Source organism: Sinocyclocheilus grahami, unplaced genomic scaffold (assembly GCF_001515645.1).
Source record: "Sinocyclocheilus grahami isolate Dianchi unplaced genomic scaffold, SAMN03320097.WGS_v1.1 scaffold981.1, whole genome shotgun sequence".
Lineage (NCBI taxonomy): Eukaryota > Metazoa > Chordata > Actinopteri > Cypriniformes > Cyprinidae > Sinocyclocheilus > Sinocyclocheilus grahami.
Genome location: NW_015506160.1, coordinates 92,935 through 111,134, shown reverse-complemented (window position 1 = coordinate 111,134; position 18,200 = coordinate 92,935). Strand labels below are relative to the sequence as shown.

Here is an 18,200-nt window from a genome sequence, read left to right as displayed (position 1 = left end):
AGCAGGACTTGGTTTATTGTTGATTTATTTTTTTTCAACAAAACAAAAGGTGCTGTAATGCTGTAATAGCAGGCCTGCTGTCACCTGGCCAGACTCCAACACTAAGCAATTTTTCACCTATTAAGCATTTGTATTGCATTGCCAGAAATACTGTATATATAACAGTGTATGGTTTGTTTGTAAGGATTAAGTAAACAAGTAAAACCGGTAATGAGCGTCTCTGCACAAACCCTGTCTAGTTTCTTTTTTTTGGAAGAACAAAGAAACAAAGTAAGATTTGACTGGCATTACATTGTTTGTAAGGATTAAGTAAACAAGTAAAACCGGTAATGAGCGTCTCTGCACAAACCCTGTCTAGTTTCTTTTTTTTTGGAAGAACAAAGAAACAAAGTAAGATTTGACTGGCATTACATTTTTTTTTAAATGCATATATTTTTATTTTAAAAAGTCAAATGATAGCTTTGTGTGAAAACAGATTGAAATGAAAGTTTTTACTTACTGATAAGATTCAGCTCCAGTGAGCTACTAACTTCTCTGAGTGGATTGTGTGAGTTGAATTCAAAAATCAAATCAGTCTGTTTCGGGAACAAATTATTCATAGTTTTTGAAATTGATCGACTGATCCATTATGAAAGATCTGACAAATGCTGCATTAATTATTAAATTTGGCATGAAATGAAAATTCACCTTTTTTTTTTTTTAAATGCATGCTGTAGATCTTCTTGTGATCTTTTTGACCTCACAATGTATAATCAAAATGTCATAACTGAAAATGACAGACTTCTCTCTGGTGATGTATGCAGAAGTTTTCCAATCATTTAGTCACTTAAAACTGCTCCTGCAAGCTCACTTTCATCTGCCTTCACTTTTGATTGCAGCACCTGCATCTCAACAGCCAATCAACAACCGATTCATAGAACCAAGTCCCGCCCTAATTTTTTCTGTCACACTTAGATGCACTGAAAAAAAAAATTGGTGTATAAAGATATCAATTTAGTAAATTTCACAAATATTTAAAAAAAAAATTGAGCAATTAGCAATTTTATTTACAACTTCAAAATATCTTTTTTTGTTTTTTTCTAGTGTGTACGTCACAATATGAATGAAAATATCTGTTGCTACATCCGTTTCATTGCAACTTTAATATTCATCATTCACAGACTGAGAGACAGAGCCCTCGACATGGAGGAGAGAGTGTGGCGGATGTTTTGCGAGCTCATGGGGTCAAATTTGTCTTCACGTTGGTGGGAGGACACATCTCACCCATCCTGGTGGCCTGTGAGAAACTGGGCATCCGCATTGTCGACACACGCCACGAGGCCACAGCTGTGTTTGCTGCCGATGCCGTTGCAAGACTTTCCGGTAAGACTGAATCAAACACCAGAAAAGCGGATGCATCATGTTAGAAGAAGTAGGAGAAGCTGATAATCTTTCGTTTTGCTGATATAGGTACAGTTGGTGTGGCTGCGGTGACGGCGGGGCCGGGACTGACGAATACAGTGACTGCGGTGAAGAACGCTCAAATGGCCGAATCACCGCTGCTGCTGATTGGTGGTGCCGCTGCTACTCTCTTACAGGTCAGGAAGTGCTGTACAGACTATGAGTCACGTGCACTTCATGCGCATGTCACCTGCATGTTTGCTCTTTGCTCTGTTTGACTTATACCTCTGTAACTGCCTTATCTTTCTTCATAATTCTATCTGTGTCTTGTGTAAACACTGGATTTGATCTCAACTCCAGAGTAATTCTTGGGGAACTAGCCTTGAACTATGATTTTTAACTATGAACTATGAAACTTGATTTTTTAAATTAAAAAAAAAAGAATTTACCCAAAAATTTTGCAATCATTTACTGACCCTCTTGTCATTCCAAACCTGAATGACTGTTTGGTAACGAACCAATGGAAGCAACCAAAAGTCACAGACAATGAAAAATATAACAATTATTATAACTTTATAGTTGTAGTTTTCGACATTGTTGTGAACTGGCTTTTAATGATTTGAATTTTAGTGAAAGAATTGTTGGGTGTCAGCTGCATCATACTCTTTATTCATTGGTCATTCATTAATATTATGTCTGATGGTTTCTTTGCAGGGTAGAGGTGCACTACAAGATATTGACCAAATGTCCCTCTTCAAGCCTCTCTGTAAGTTCTGTGCATCAGTGAGGACCGTGAGAGAAATTGTTCCCACTGTCAGAAAAGCCTTGGCCATCGCACAGTCTGGCACACCAGGTACAGCTGCGCTGAAATTTACTCCTACCTGCAAACTTTTTTTTTTTGCCATTTTGGCATTTAAACATTCTATTAACATGATTTGTGTGTTTTTGGTGGGTAACATTATTCGAATTGAACTATATATATATATATATATATTTTTTATTTTTTATTTTTTTTTTATATACATTTTGGTGTTATACACCAAAAACAAAAATTCCTTGGATTTGCACAAATCATGTTAATAGAATGTTTCAATGTCAAAATGGCAAAATTTTTAAATTTCCCACTATCCTAGGTTTTGCCCATTTGTCAGTATGAATGTTTTACTCATTTAAAACCCAATACAATTTTATATGCTCACTTATTCTTTTATATATTTTAATATGTACAGGGCAGAATAAACATGTTGTTTGAATTTTTACATAAATATTGTGTTACACTGAATGACAATGTAACATTATTTCAACCAAATTTTTACATTTTATTTTTTAAAAACCTATTTGAAACCTTAAATGTAGACACTTTACTTGCATTTAATGTGCTTTCTATGGACATATAATCACTTTTGTAAATTTCGTCTTTCACCCATATACACACACACACAATAAGACTTGTAATGTTTTTTAAAGAAGTCTCTTATGCTCATCAAGGCTGCGTTTATTTGATTAAAAATACAGAAAAACTGTAATCTTGCAAAATGTTATTACAATATCAAATAATGGTTTCTATTTTAATATCCTTTAAAATATAAATTACTACTTTGATGCAAAGCTGAATTTCCATCAGCCATTACTTTAGTCTAAAGTGTCACATGATCCTTAAGAAATAATCCTAATATGCTGATTTATTATTAGAATTATCAATGTTGGCAACAGTTGTGCTGCCAAATATTTTTTTGGAAACTGCGATACTTTTTTCAGGATTCTTTGATGAATAAAAAGTTAAAAAGCATTTATTAAATTATCTATTATCTATTAAAAATAGCATTTATTCAATATATAAATATTTTCTAACAATATACATCTTTGCTATCACTTATACATTTAACACATCCTTGCTGAATAAAAGTTTTAATTTCTTCCAAAAAAAGAAAGAATAAAAATGTACTGACCCCAAACTTTTGAACAGTAGTGTATATTGTTAGAAAATATTTCTATTTTAAATAAATGCTCTTCTTTTAACTTTTTATTCATCAAAGAATCCTGAAAAAAAGTATCACAGGTTCCAAAAAAATATTAAGGAGCACAACAGTTTCCAGCACTGATAATAAATCAGCATATTAGAATGATTTCTGAAGATCATGTGACACTGAAGACTGGAGTAATGATGCTGAAAATACAGCTTTGCATCACAGAAATAAATTACATTTTAATGTATATTAAAATAGAAAAACGCTATTTTACATCATAATAATATTTCACAATATAAATTTTTTTCCTGTATTTTTGATCAAATAAATGCAGCTTTGATGAGCATAAGAAACTCCTTTAAAAAAACATAAAAAATCGTTCTGATCCCAAACTTTTGAACGGTAGTGTATATAATTTAATAGTAGTTAATTTGAATAAAATGTATAATTTCTCCTTTTCGTAAGCAATAGTTTAAATGTGGAAATGTGAGGTTTGGCTTATTTTTTTTTTTTTATTTTTTTTATTTTTTTTTTTAAATTTTTTTTTTACTTGTATTATTTGAACTGTTTAAATTGTTTTGAAATGGTTTTTTTTTTTTTTTTTTTTTTTTTTTTACCAGCATTTCATAGTATAGGATGTTGACATAGACTTTGCAATTGTTTCAAAATCATTTTACCAAAAGATTCTACTGCTGATTCCAATATTTTTTTAAAGAATAATTAAAGAGTATTAATGAATATTATTTGTTTAATTTGACACAAAGTATGTAATTATAATTATGCAAATAATTACTAGATAACCATCACTTTTTTACACCAATCCAGAGTTTTCAGATATGTTACTACAGCACAGATGATGCATATTTTGTTTTATCTCATTGAGCAAATTGAATTACACTTATAAATTATATAATTACACTGAACAAAATTATAAACGCTTAAAACACTTTTGTTTTTGCTCCCATTTTTCATGAGCTGAACTCAAAGATCTAAGACTTTTTCTATGTACACAAAAGGCCTATTTCTCTCAAATATTGTTCACAAATCTGTCTAAATCTGTGTTAGTGAGCACTTCTCCTTTGCCGAGATAATCCATCCACCTCACAGGTGTGGCATATCAAGATGCTGATTAGACAGCATGATTATTGCACAGGTGTGCCTTAGGCTGGCCACAATAAAAGGCCACTCTAAAATGTGCATTTTTACTGTATTGGGGGGTCCGGTGGTCCGAAAACCAGTCAGTATCTGGTGTGACCACCATTTGCCTCACACAGTGCAACACATCTCCTTCGCATAGAGTTGATCAGGTTGTTGATTGTGGCCTGTGGAATGTTGGTCCACTCCTCTTCAATGGCTGTGCGAAGTTGCTGGATATTGGCAGGAACTGGAACACGCTGTCGTATACACCGATCCAGAGCATCCCAAACATGCTCAATGGGTGACATGTCCGGTGAGTATGCTGGCCATGCAAAAACTTGGAGGTTTTCAGCTTCCAGGAATTGTGTACAGATCCTTGCAACATGGGGCAGTGCATTATCATGCTGCAACATGAGGTGATAGTCGTGGATGAATGACAAAACAATGGGCCTCAGGATCTCGTCACTGTATCTCTTTGCATTCAAAATGCCATCAATAAAATGCACCTGTGTTCATGTCCATAACATATGCCTGCCCATACCATAACCCCACTGAAAAATGGGGGCAAAAACAAAAGTGTTGCGTTTATAATTTTGTTCAGTGTATATGTAAATGAGCACTGTTTGTAATTCTGTGAGTATAATTCTACAGTATTTCTTTGATTTTTTTTTCCCACAGGCCCAGTGTTTATAGAGTTTCCCATAGACACGCTGTACCCTTACCATGTGGTGGAGAAAGAGTTTGCCCCTAAAAACACTCCCAAAGGCCTGATGGGGAAAATCATTGCATGGTATAAACACTTCTCACTATAGGCTTGCTGTGATTGTCGGTGTTGACGGTGTTACCGGTGTTAAGCCGCAACACCGATTACGTCACTTGCCCACTGCGGCACCACCCCCCACCATCTTTTAGATTTTTATAGTAATAAAAATAATTTAGTTCAGTTAGATAACAGACACTACAATTGAAAATTGAACGCGGCTGCTCAATGCAGCGTGCTGACTGACAGTCACATCACAGATCAGCTGTTTGGCAATATTTTAGATTTTGAAAAGCCTGTTGACTTTTGCTTGAAATTTTGCTTTTTTGTTTATCTAAGATGATTTTGTAAGTTTTGTAAGTCGTTTCTTATTTATTTTGTACCACAGTGTTAGCTGATTTTTGCTTTAATCTAAACTTTGTGTAATTTATTTATTTTATTTATCAAGGTGTATGCTGTGCCTCCAAGCGTTCTTATTCGTTTTGCTAATAAACCGTCTGTTCTTATTTATTTGGTTCCACAGTTTTTGCTTAATTTTTATTTATTATTATTTTTTTTTACATTTAAACTTTGTGTAAGTTATTTATTTTATATTGGGCCTATAGCATGGTTTATTTTTATTCGTTTTGTTAACAAATATAAGTGAGTTTTGCAAGTGACGCCGAATTGCCGCTAATTCGTAAGTGAAAGTAAAATGCGCACGGGCATTTACAAGCTATTTAAAAGCTAAGGAAAGTGAGAAAAAGAGGGAAAACTCTAACGAACCCCACCCCCCCTGGTTATACCGGTATTACCGGTGTTGTCACACGTCAGTTAACCAGTGGGAAAATGTCCTAACCGTCACAAACCTACTATTCACATACTATTATTCCTGCACATGATCTTGTTATTAAATGACAAATGATGTTTTTTAATAACTGTCTTTAGCATGACTGAAACAACTGTCGTTCTTGTCATCCCATAGGTATCTCCAGAATCATTTATCAAACTTGTTTGCTGGAGCTTGGGAGACATGTGATCTGTCCCCACTTTCTGTTCACATCCCACACGCCACAGAGAATGAGGTGAAACTTTTCTACCCTGTTGTGGCATATATAGTATTGGAAGTTAGACAGTAGATGCAACTGAATATGTTAATGATAACGATACAAGATTTTATCATGATCATCCAGTCTCAATATAACACATAACATAAACTGCACCAGGGGCCAGTTGCATAAACTTAGCCTCAATGTTTTAAGACAGAGAACTAGTCTTAAGAACTAGGCTGACCATCTAGCTATTAGCCAAGAGGTAATCAGTCTTGTTTTTTTGGATTCAACTTAGACTAATCTGTTTTTATGTAACCAAATAAAAAAACCAAAAAGACCAGTTTTAAAGGGGACATAACACACACAGTTTCTTCCAAAATTTCATGTTAATCTTAAATACCTATAGAGTAGTAATGCATCCTTCATATCTTAGAAGAGTTGTATCAGATTTATAAAAGAAAGATACAGCGTTACGATTCACTCCGAAAAACAGCCAAGCTCCTGGAGGCGTGCCGTGGGCAGAGCTAAAGAGTCTCAAACTCATTAGCTGCGGTTCCGACTCATTAAAGGTGGGGTAAGCGATTTCTGGTAGCCAATGTTGACATTTGAAATCACCAAAACAAACATGCCCCTACGCCAAAAGGATCTCGCCCCTATTTTGATAGCTCCGCCCCACACATACGTACGCAACCCAGGCATCGATTAGTTCTGTGAAACAAAGCAAAACAAAATGTTGTTTGTTTGAAAAAAAAAAAAAAAAAAATGTTACACCGTCTACACCGGATGCGAGCGGCGCGGCATGACAAAATACTATAGAACTCATTATAATCAGTGATGCTGTCTACACCATAGATATATATACAGTACATATCTATGGTCTACACTGGATGCGGCGCGGCACGACACGACAAATCCCCGACAGGAACCTGCTGCTGCGTTCTATTCATGACATATTGACACAAATTTCAAATGATTTTCAACGGTCGCTTTGTCGCGTACAGTGTACTAGACAGACTTTAGCTGTTGCGGCGCAGACACGGTGTTACTCATCTATCGAGAAGAAACAAAGCAACCTCGGTGTCTGATCGCAGGAATTCCGCTCCTTGAGTTCTCTCCAGCGCTGGAAAGCTGATCCGATATTTACACGGGTCCTACTTCTTGCCTTATTGCCTTAAGCCTTCTTTTGTTCCGCAGATGTTTTACTCTTGTTTTTTTTATCCGCCATCTCTATCTTTCTGTTGCTCGGCTCGGCTAATGTCCGTTCTGTGCACTGAACGCTCTCTCCTCTGCTTCATGAGTAGACACGCCCCTTACTGCTGATTGGCTACAAGTTTGTTTTGCTAGTCGGCCCGAATCAGTTTTCTAAAGCGTTTTTGAAAAATCGCTTACCCCACCTTTAACAGGACCTTTTATCACTGGGACCGCTCCGTCTTTCAGTATCAAATGATGTGCAAATCCAGCGTCGAACTGGGGCTTGTTTATAAAACATTTGTCACCGAAATGACGGGAACAAACTAACACATTTGCGCAACTCGTTTGCTGCCTCGAAAAACAAACTGCATCCACTGTTCACGTAAAGCTGGGTTCTTTGGGAAGCTGAACAAAGTTATCTTTCCCTCACATCCAAAAACACACTTCTTTGGAGACATTCTTTTCGAGCAAGTCCTGAGCAGTGCTGCCAACGACTGCCGTAACCCGAATGAAGCATGTTGATGTGCTGCATGAAGGACCATGCTCAAACAAAAAACTTTCCGAAAACTTATACAAACCCAGAAGAAGTGTATTTGGCACAGAAATACTCCGTCATATGTCCAACTCGTTTTTTTTTTTAACTTTAGCCATGTTTAGCATGAGAATCCAACTCTTTAACAGTGTAAATAAGTCAGAATGCATGAAATAACATTAGACCCCCCCCTTTAAAGAAGAAATGAGATGACTAACTTGTAAGAGTAATATAAACCTTTTATGCAACCGGCCCCAGTAAAGAAAGCTCAAGAAATCTGAAGGGGAAATGTTGACTTTTGCCCCAAATACAGAAGATAAGATCACATTGCACTTGACTGGCTCTTCACCCTTGACTCTTCCCAGGTCCAAAGGTGTGTGGAGTTGGTGAGCAGAGCCAAGAAACCTGTCATACTATTAGGCAGTCAGGCAACATTGCCCCCTACACCAGCAGATGATGTCAGGTAAATTGAGTAGCCTAGTCGTAATTGAGTAGACTAGTCATCTCTTCAGATGTTCATTGAACGGGTCACATTGTCAGGTCTGTGAACCTCTGACCTTTGGGTCAGCAGTCCAGATTTACCCACTACAACTCTCCTGTACATTAAAGTAATGCTGGCATATTACATGAATTCATACATTGCCAGTCAAAAATGTGGGCGCACCTGCTCAAAGACATAAAAAGTATGAGATAAAGTGTGAAGAATAATAATTATGTAGTGAACAAAAATGCTAAATACATCAATACCATTTAGTGTCACAATATTTTGTCTAGATTCATAAAATCAGTCCTGGGATGCTGTAAAACATTAATTTAATGTTTTAATTTTGTTTTTGTAAATGCACAGGCACAACTGTACATTTGACATTTCACGTATTTCAGTGTAAACTTTAGATCAAAAGCATTTCTAAGATCCTAAGAAACATAAATTGAGTATGTGTGTTCAGACTTTTGACTCTTGGTACTGTATATATAGATTACATTTTTCCGGCAATACATTTGGTTTCTAAGTCCAAATCAACAACAGCCAGTGATTGATCAAAAACACCCATAACTCATGACTGAAATACATTTTTAGATTTTTTAGTTTTTTTTCTCTATGCTTCTGTCACAGAAAGGCCTTAGAATCTTTAGGTATTCCCTGCTTCCTGGGTGGAATGTCCCGAGGGATGCTGGGAAAGAACAGCCCACTGCACATTAGACAGAACAGGAGAGATGCCTTGAAAGAGGCTGACCTTGTGCTGCTGGCAGGTGGGAAACATCGCCACCTACTGAACAGTTGGAATATGTGCAGAACCCTAGGTTTTGCATAGTTAGGGCCCGAGCACCGCGGTGCAAAGACCCTATTGGAATTGCTCCGTTTATTAGTTCTTGTTCCTGAATGTGTTTGTTTTGGTGCATAGGCACGGTGTGTGATTTCAGACTGAGTTACGGAAAAGTGCTGAACAGACAGAGCAAAATCATCGCCGTCAACAGAGACAGGAGTCAGCTACTAAAGAACTCGGACATGTTCTGGAAGCCAACAGTGGCCATTCAAGGTGAACAACTACATTTTACTTTAACATAATATGTTAAAAAAAAATTTTTTTTTACCATAACATAAGGTGATAAAATTAATTTTTACAGTTAGCAGATTTGCTCAAAACAGTGAGCAAATAAATTTACATTAAAGTGCCCATATTATACTGATTTACAAGATCCTAATATTTCTGCTAGAATACATTTACATAATTTAAAGTAAAATTATTACTTTCTAATTATTATTACTAATTATTATTACTAATTATTACATTATTATTACATTATTTTTCTCATACTGTGCATTTTTGCTGCACCTCTTTTCACCCTCTGCCTGAAACACTGTGTTTTTTACTAATAACTCAATAAGCAGTGGCTTAAATGAATCCGTGAACTAATTATAAACCTTTTATGCAACCGGCCCCAGTAAAGAAAGCTCAAGAAATCTGAAGGGGAAATGTTGACTTTTGCCCCAAATACAGAAGATAAGATCACATTGCACTTGACTGGCTCTTCACCCTTGACTCTTCCCAGGTCCAAAGGTGTGTGGAGTTGGTGAGCAGAGCCAAGAAACCTGTCATACTGTTAGGCAGTCAGGCAACATTGCCCCCTACACCAGCAGATGATGTCAGGTAAATTGAGTAGCCTAGTCGTAATTGAGTAGACTAGTCATCTCTTCAGATGTTCATTGAACGGGTCACATTGTCAGGTCTGTGAACCTCTGACCTTTGGGTCAGCAGTCCAGATTTACCCACTACAACTCTCCTGTACATTAAAGTAATGCTGGCATATTACATGAATTCATACATTGCCAGTCAAAAATGTGGGCGCACCTGCTCAAAGACATAAAAAGTATGAGATAAAGTGTGAAGAATAATAATTATGTAGTGAACAAAAATGCTAAATACATCAATACCATTTAGTGTCACAATATTTTGTCTAGATTCATGAAATCAGTCCTGGGATGCTGTAAAACATTAATTTAATGTTTTAATTTTGTTTTTGTAAATGCACAGGCACAACTGTACATTTGACATTTCACGTATTTCAGTGTAAACTTTAGATCAAAAGCATTTCTAAGATCCTAAGAAACATAAATTGAGTATGTGTGTTCAGACTTTTGACTCTTGGTACTGTATATATAGATTACATTTTTCCGGCAATACATTTGGTTTCTAAGTCCAAATCAACAACAGCCAGTGATTGATCAAAAACACCCATAACTCATGACTGAAATACATTTTTAGATTTTTTAGTTTTTTTTCTCTATGCTTCTGTCACAGAAAGGCCTTAGAATCTTTAGGTATTCCCTGCTTCCTGGGTGGAATGTCCCGAGGGATGCTGGGAAAGAACAGCCCACTGCACATTAGACAGAACAGGAGAGATGCCTTGAAAGAGGCTGACCTTGTGCTGCTGGCAGGTGGGAAACATCGCCACCTACTGAACAGTTGGAATATGTGCAGAACCCTAGGTTTTGCATAGTTAGGGCCCGAGCACCGCGGTGCAAAGACCCTATTGGAATTGCTCCGTTTATTAGTTCTTGTTCCTGAATGTGTTTGTTTTGGTGCATAGGCACGGTGTGTGATTTCAGACTGAGTTACGGAAAAGTGCTGAACAGACAGAGCAAAATCATCGCCGTCAACAGAGACAGGAGTCAGCTACTAAAGAACTCGGACATGTTCTGGAAGCCAACAGTGGCCATTCAAGGTGAACAACTACATTTTACTTTAACATAATATGTTAAAAAAAAAATTTTTTTTACCATAACATAAGGTGATAAAATTAATTTTTACAGTTAGCAGATTTGCTCAAAACAGTGAGCAAATAAATTTACATTAAAGTGCCCATATTATACTGATTTACAAGATCCTAATATTTCTGCTAGAATACATTTACATAATTTAAAGTAAAAAAAATTAAATAAAACATTATTTTTCTCATACTGTGCATTTTTGCTGCACCTCTTTTCACCCTCTGCCTGAAACACTGTGTTTTTTACTAATAACTCAATAAGCAGTGGCTTAAATGAATCCGTGAACTAATTCACTACAATGAAACTTTAAAAATATATCATGTATCCTGTTATGTAACAAGGTTTTCTTTCCCAACTTATTCAGGCGATGCTGGTTCTTTCCTCCTGCGTCTCTCAAAAGCCCTGAAGGGACACAGATGTCCAGAGGAATGGCCTAGGATCCTGAAAGAGGGAGATACCATCAAAGAGAAAGCTAACAGGTAATCTTACCTCTGCTGCTTGGATTCATGGTCTCTGGAAAAAGAATCAGGCCTACACTACATGGCCAAAAACATATAGACAACCAAACATTTGGCAATATTCCCTCCTGTTAAATAGAAGGGATGTCTGTCAATATTCTTTTGGCTACCCATTTAGTTTCTCATAATGCCCATGTTTTCCTTCAGAGCAAAAGCGGATGAGAAGACAGAGAGGCATTTGAACCCTCTGAGTGTTTTGCATCGTGTGGATGAGCTCTTGGCTGAGGACAGCATCATAGTTAGATCAAAAGCATTTCTAAGATCCTAAGAAACATAAATTGAGTATGTGTGTTCAGACTTTTGACTCTTGGTACTGTATATATAGATTACATTTTTCCGGCAATACATTTGGTTTCTAAGTCCAAATCAACAACAGCCAGTGATTGATCAAAAACACCCATAACTCATGACTGAAATACATTTTTAGATTTTTTAGTTTTTTTTCTCTATGCTTCTGTCACAGAAAGGCCTTAGAATCTTTAGGTATTCCCTGCTTCCTGGGTGGAATGTCCCGAGGGATGCTGGGAAAGAACAGCCCACTGCACATTAGACAGAACAGGAGAGATGCCTTGAAAGAGGCTGACCTTGTGCTGCTGGCAGGTGGGAAACATCGCCACCTACTGAACAGTTGGAATATGTGCAGAACCCTAGGTTTTGCATAGTTAGGGCCCGAGCACCGCGGTGCAAAGACCCTATTGGAATTGCTCCGTTTATTAGTTCTTGTTCCTGAATGTGTTTGTTTTGGTGCATAGGCACGGTGTGTGATTTCAGACTGAGTTACGGAAAAGTGCTGAACAGACAGAGCAAAATCATCGCCGTCAACAGAGACAGGAGTCAGCTACTAAAGAACTCGGACATGTTCTGGAAGCCAACAGTGGCCATTCAAGGTGAACAACTACATTTTACTTTAACATAATATGTTAAAAAAAAATTTTTTTTTACCATAACATAAGGTGATAAAATTAATTTTTACAGTTAGCAGATTTGCTCAAAACAGTGAGCAAATAAATTTACATTAAAGTGCCCATATTATACTGATTTACAAGATCCTAATATTTCTGCTAGAATACATTTACATAATTTAAAGTAAAATTATTACTTTCTAATTATTATTACTAATTATTATTACTAATTATTACATTATTATTACATTATTTTTCTCATACTGTGCATTTTTGCTGCACCTCTTTTCACCCTCTGCCTGAAACACTGTGTTTTTTACTAATAACTCAATAAGCAGTGGCTTAAATGAATCCGTGAACTAATTCACTACAATGAAACTTTAAAAATATATCATGTATCCTGTTATGTAACAAGGTTTTCTTTCCCAACTTATTCAGGCGATGCTGGTTCTTTCCTCCTGCGTCTCTCAAAAGCCCTGAAGGGACACAGATGTCCAGAGGAATGGCCTAGGATCCTGAAAGAGGGAGATACCATCAAAGAGAAAGCTAACAGGTAATCTTACCTCTGCTGCTTGGATTCATGGTCTCTGGAAAAAGAATCAGGCCTACACTACATGGCCAAAAACATATAGACAACCAAACATTTGGCAATATTCCCTCCTGTTAAATAGAAGGGATGTCTGTCAATATTCTTTTGGCTACCCATTTAGTTTCTCATAATGCCCATGTTTTCCTTCAGAGCAAAAGCGGATGAGAAGACAGAGAGGCATTTGAACCCTCTGAGTGTTTTGCATCGTGTGGATGAGCTCTTGGCTGAGGACAGCATCCTAGTGGCTGATGGGGGTGATTTTGTCGGCAGTGCTGCGTATATCATGAGACCACGAGGCCCGATCCGCTGGCTGGACCCAGGTTAGAGGCAGAGCCGTCACACAAGAACCCAGTGTTAAGTCTTTAGACTGTGAGCATTTGAACAACTTTAAAAGAATCCACAAAAAAATCTGATTCCATGGAATAGAATAGAATTACCCTCTATCATGTCTGAACTTGTAAACTCTTATGGAAGTTTGTTAAATGCTCCCAGTTAAGCTGACTCGGGCTTCTTTGAATTAACATACATTTTACATACTGTTCATACACATACATTTTAAGCTTCATTACACACACTTATCCATTTTATCCATTTAAAACAAACAAAACTTATATATTGAAAATATATCAATATCTCTTTAGGGGAGGGTATTTTATAAACAGTTTATAACAAAAGTTAAGTGTCTGCCTGGAGAAGAGACATTTGTCTTTGACAAGTGACAATGTGAACATCTCATTTATTTATTTATTTGAAATCATAAAGAAATTATTTTTTTTTGAACTGGGTTAAAAACATATGACATCTAATATATAAGATGACAAGTTACAATTGAAGACAGGTAGTTTTAAGAAATATCATTTATTGAATGGTTTAAAGAGACAGAACTGTTACACTGATCTTTTATAGATTTTATCGATTATCTTACTTACATTAACTTACTTCAGCTGCCTTAAGTGTCCAGCTGAGAAGGGAGATGATGATGAAGATGACATTTCGAAAAAGTAGTCATACGTATAAGACTACCCAAACCTTAAATGTCAATTACTAATACACAAACAAGTCATTTCCACTAAAAAAGAACAGAGAACCGCATTCAGATCGCTTTCCATAATTTGCACCACTGAAGTCTCTACTTTCAGGTCAGGGAGCTCTCCATCCAAATCTCACTAGCCAATGAGTGTAGACTGCTGTTAAGCCTGTCCACATGAGATTTTTGTGCCGTAATGGTGAATGAAACGTTGCAGAGCATAAAAACTTCGAAAGCTTAATAGAATTATTGCAGCAGATTCATAATCCATGATTTTGACATGTTATTTGAATAACATGTTTATTTTTGCAATTCAATGTTTTCATTTTCAGAGTGTTTTTACAGTTTTGTAAATTTCTTAAAAAGTTACGTTTAGTTTTGGTACAAATCTAATTCCACAATAATCATTAGCTTTGACAAATCCACTCATAGTGTTTGTGTTCATCATGACTTGTGGCTTGTCTTTGCACCAGGGGCCTTTGGGACTCTGGGTGTCGGAGGAGGGTTTGCTCTTGGAGCAAAGCTTTGTCGACCTGAGTCTGAGGTAAGGTCAATATGAAATAAAAAAAAAATTAACATTAAAGGGGTCATATGACGTTGCTAAAAAGAACATTATTTTGTGTATTTGGTGTAATACAATGTGTTTATGTGGTTTAAGGTAAAAAAAAACACATTATTTTCCACATATTGTACATTATTGTTTCTCCTCTATGCCCCGCCTTTCTGAAACGTGTCGATTTTTACAAAGCTCATCATTCTGAAAAGCGAGGTGTGCTCTGATTGGCCAGCTATCCAGTGCGTTGTGATTGGCTGAATACCTCAAGCATGTGATGGAAATGTTACGCCCCTTACCATATTGTGATGCTGTGTCCCGGCCGGAGCGACGAGACAAAAACATTAAAACCCATTATAAACGAGGCATTTATTGCATCCAGTGGGGACATAATTATGGATTATAATGACTTATATTGTCTTTTTACATGTTGCATTGCATCGTGCCGCGTAAACATAAAGCCCATGTCTGCATTTGTGATCGGAGAAACGACAAACAACAAGCGCTACTCTACACTGCTCAAAACTCGCGTTTGAATCGTCAGTGGCAAATTCTTTAAATATGAAAACTTACTTACAGTCTGTGAGTCAGAAGTGCCAGACTGTCCTTGCAAAGTTGGAATTGCCCCACTTTATAGAAACAGGCTTTGCTCTCCCAGGTTCAGGAAACAGTCCTCCGTAAAATGTGCTGCACGCATCTGAATATTTGGGTTGAACTGTTCTGGAACAGTGTTGTAAATACAACTTAACCACTGATTTCTAGTTGTGTCCTCTATTGGAAGGCCAAACTAAGTAGTTTCGCTTTCACAACGAAAGCTTTCACACAGCGTCTTCATGACATGGCGGCGGCAACAATACTACAGCAAGAATCAAAGTTACGCCTTCTTTCTTTGCGTGAACATTTGGACGGCGTTATGCAAATCTTCCCACACAGTGATGTAGACATGTGGGGGCGTGTTTAAACGAGGCGTTTTAGGAGGGCATGGACGAGTCTTAACTTTTATAAAGAATATCTCTTAGGGTTTGAGACTTTAGACTTTGCAACTTTAGGGATCTTTTCTCTGCACGAACAGCTTTTAACACTCCAAAGAGAAAGGAAAACTTGAAATTGCATCATATGACCCCTTTAAATAATTTTTTTTCATTCAGAGCACCAGTTTAGTCACAATACAGCCTTAGTCACGTTTTTGGGGTGCATGTAAACAGCCAATATCTTGTTGACAGGTATGGATCGTTTACGGCGATGGATCCCTCGGATATAGCGTGGCTGAATTTGATACCTTCACACGCCACAAGGTAGCAACATTAACATACGTAACAAGCCCTTGCAGCACTGATTGTAACTTTTACAGCATCGAGTTCATAATGTATTAAAAAAATGTGTGTTTTGTAAAAATGCTAACCTTGTCTAGGTCATCCAAACCCATAAGACTTTCGTTCATCTTCAAATTACAAATGAAGATGTGTGAAATGACGAAACTAAGCGATTTCTATCTATGCACTGAAAGTCCATTGAAACTTTGGCACTTCAAAAAGTTCATAAAGATATCATAAAAGTAACCCATATGAATTGAGCAGTTTAATCCAAGTCTTTATAAGAGATACCACCACATTATGTGATGAACGGATTTATTTTAGGCTTTATACAGTACATTGATCAACGGCAGCTCAAACGTATATGCTTGACACTCAAGAACAAACCTCAGTGGTTCTTGCAGAAGCTCAAATGAGCGCAAGAATGTATGTGCCTTGATCAATATTTATGTGAATAAAAGCATAAATGAAATCTGTTTGTCATTTGAAGTGTTTGTTTCTCTTGGATTACACCAGTTGATTGATATGGATTAAGTTTATGTCTTCACAGACTTTCAATGGAGGGAATGATAAAATCATATTACAAATATTTTCATTTGTGTTCTGAAGAACAAAATGTACATTGTAACTTTGTTTGTTATAACCAACTTGGATATTTTCTGTGGAAACATCCAAAAACATCCTCGCTGTGGCTTCTCTCTGCTTTTGTCTTGAAAACTTGTAACGACTCCCTTGTCATCTCACGTCAGACCCCAGTGATCGCTCTGGTGGGAAATGATGCATGCTGGAGTCAGATCTCCAGAGAACAAGTGCCTTTGCTCGGGAGCAACGTAGCCTGTGGTCTTGCTTTTACAGGTGAGAGGCTTTGGCGCAGTCATTAAATGGTTGTTCACTGCATGTTTAAATGTCAATGCTATGTTTAGAATCTGCAGTAAAATGTTGTCTTCTGAGCCACAAAAATGTTTCGTATTATGATTAAGCTCTTTTCCAAAGGGAAATATTGTATGTTGATCATTCATAGTGATGAGTTGCATCACATGCTGTTCTGCTTGCAGATTATCATATTGTAGCCGATGGTTATGGGGGCAAAGGTTACCTGATTGGCCGAGAGGATGAGTCGCAACTTGATGACATCTTTAAAAAGGCGCAGAAGGAGTGCAGAGAGGGAAAGGCCATTCTGCTGAACGTTCTGATCGGAAAGACCAGCTTCAGGGAAGGTTCAATCTCAGTTTAGAGAGAAACACTGTGCACCGTCCTGCCTAGATACCCAAAGTCTTTCTTGTGTTGTAATGCTTAAAATATACCACAGGACACACACCCTTATATGGATTCAGCTGATTTTTGAAAAGAAATCAAAGCAACATATCTGATGTTCAAAAACATTTCTTCTGTTATGTTGTGACTAATACAATGTTCAAAGCAAAACTCTCAAGAACATGTCTCGGTCATAGTTCATCCCAAAACCAAAAATAAGTAAATGATATGATGTTTAAAGAAAATGAAGCCTGTGTTTCGGATCATTATGATTTTTTTCATGTATGACTACATTTCCCCCCAACTCTCATTAACTTAAAACAAAAAAGGGAGAAAATAATATATTATTTAAATTGTATTTTTATATACAGTATATTATATTGTATATATATTTATATACAATATATAAATACAATATATTGTATATATATTTTATATACAAGTATTTATATACAGTGGTAGTATTTCTTGTTCTTTAAATTATGCTAATTTGGAAAAAAGTTACATACTGGGCAGTATGTATTATTACATATTGTACAGTAATAAAAATATATATTAATAAATATTCTCATTACTGTACTATTTCGGGCTGAAATGTGAGCTTGGACATTTTTTGCAAGTGCTTTTTTCATTGAGCTGAAAAGGAACAAGCACAGTGGCTTCACTCTGTACATCATTTTGTAAAATACTAGAAAAATCCGAATCCATTTCAAGATTAACAGTGTGATGGTCCAGTAAATTTTGATTGAAATATTATTTTTGAAACTCGCATTAA

At 36.6% G+C, this 18,200-nt stretch overlaps 1 protein-coding gene across 1 annotated transcript; it reads left to right on the top strand.

Annotated features, from left to right (window-relative positions):
- Positions 1-210: 210 nt before the first annotated feature.
- Positions 211-17,694, top strand: ilvbl (ilvB (bacterial acetolactate synthase)-like). Its single transcript, XM_016250294.1, has 16 exons — positions 211-270; positions 1,161-1,362; positions 1,450-1,577; positions 2,095-2,233; positions 5,163-5,274; positions 6,209-6,308; positions 8,364-8,461; positions 9,113-9,249; positions 9,402-9,536; positions 11,634-11,748; positions 11,935-12,026; positions 13,521-13,598; positions 14,779-14,849; positions 16,082-16,153; positions 16,921-17,026; positions 17,227-17,694. The coding sequence occupies exons 1-16, from the start codon at positions 211-213 to the stop codon at positions 17,403-17,405; spliced, it is 1,824 nt and encodes a 607-aa protein (XP_016105780.1). The 3' UTR covers positions 17,406-17,694.
- The last annotated feature ends 506 nt before the right edge of the window (positions 17,695-18,200 follow it).

Coding starts and splice junctions, on each gene's coding strand:
- ilvbl (XM_016250294.1), top strand. CDS start 211: ATGAGCGTCTCTGCACAAACCCTGTCTAGTTTCTTTTTTTTGGAAGAA. Junction 5,275..6,208: donor ATGGGGAAAATCATTGCATG/GTATAAACACTT, acceptor GTCATCCCATAG/GTATCTCCAGAATCATTTAT. Junction 16,154..16,920: donor ATACCTTCACACGCCACAAG/GTAGCAACATTA, acceptor ATCTCACGTCAG/ACCCCAGTGATCGCTCTGGT.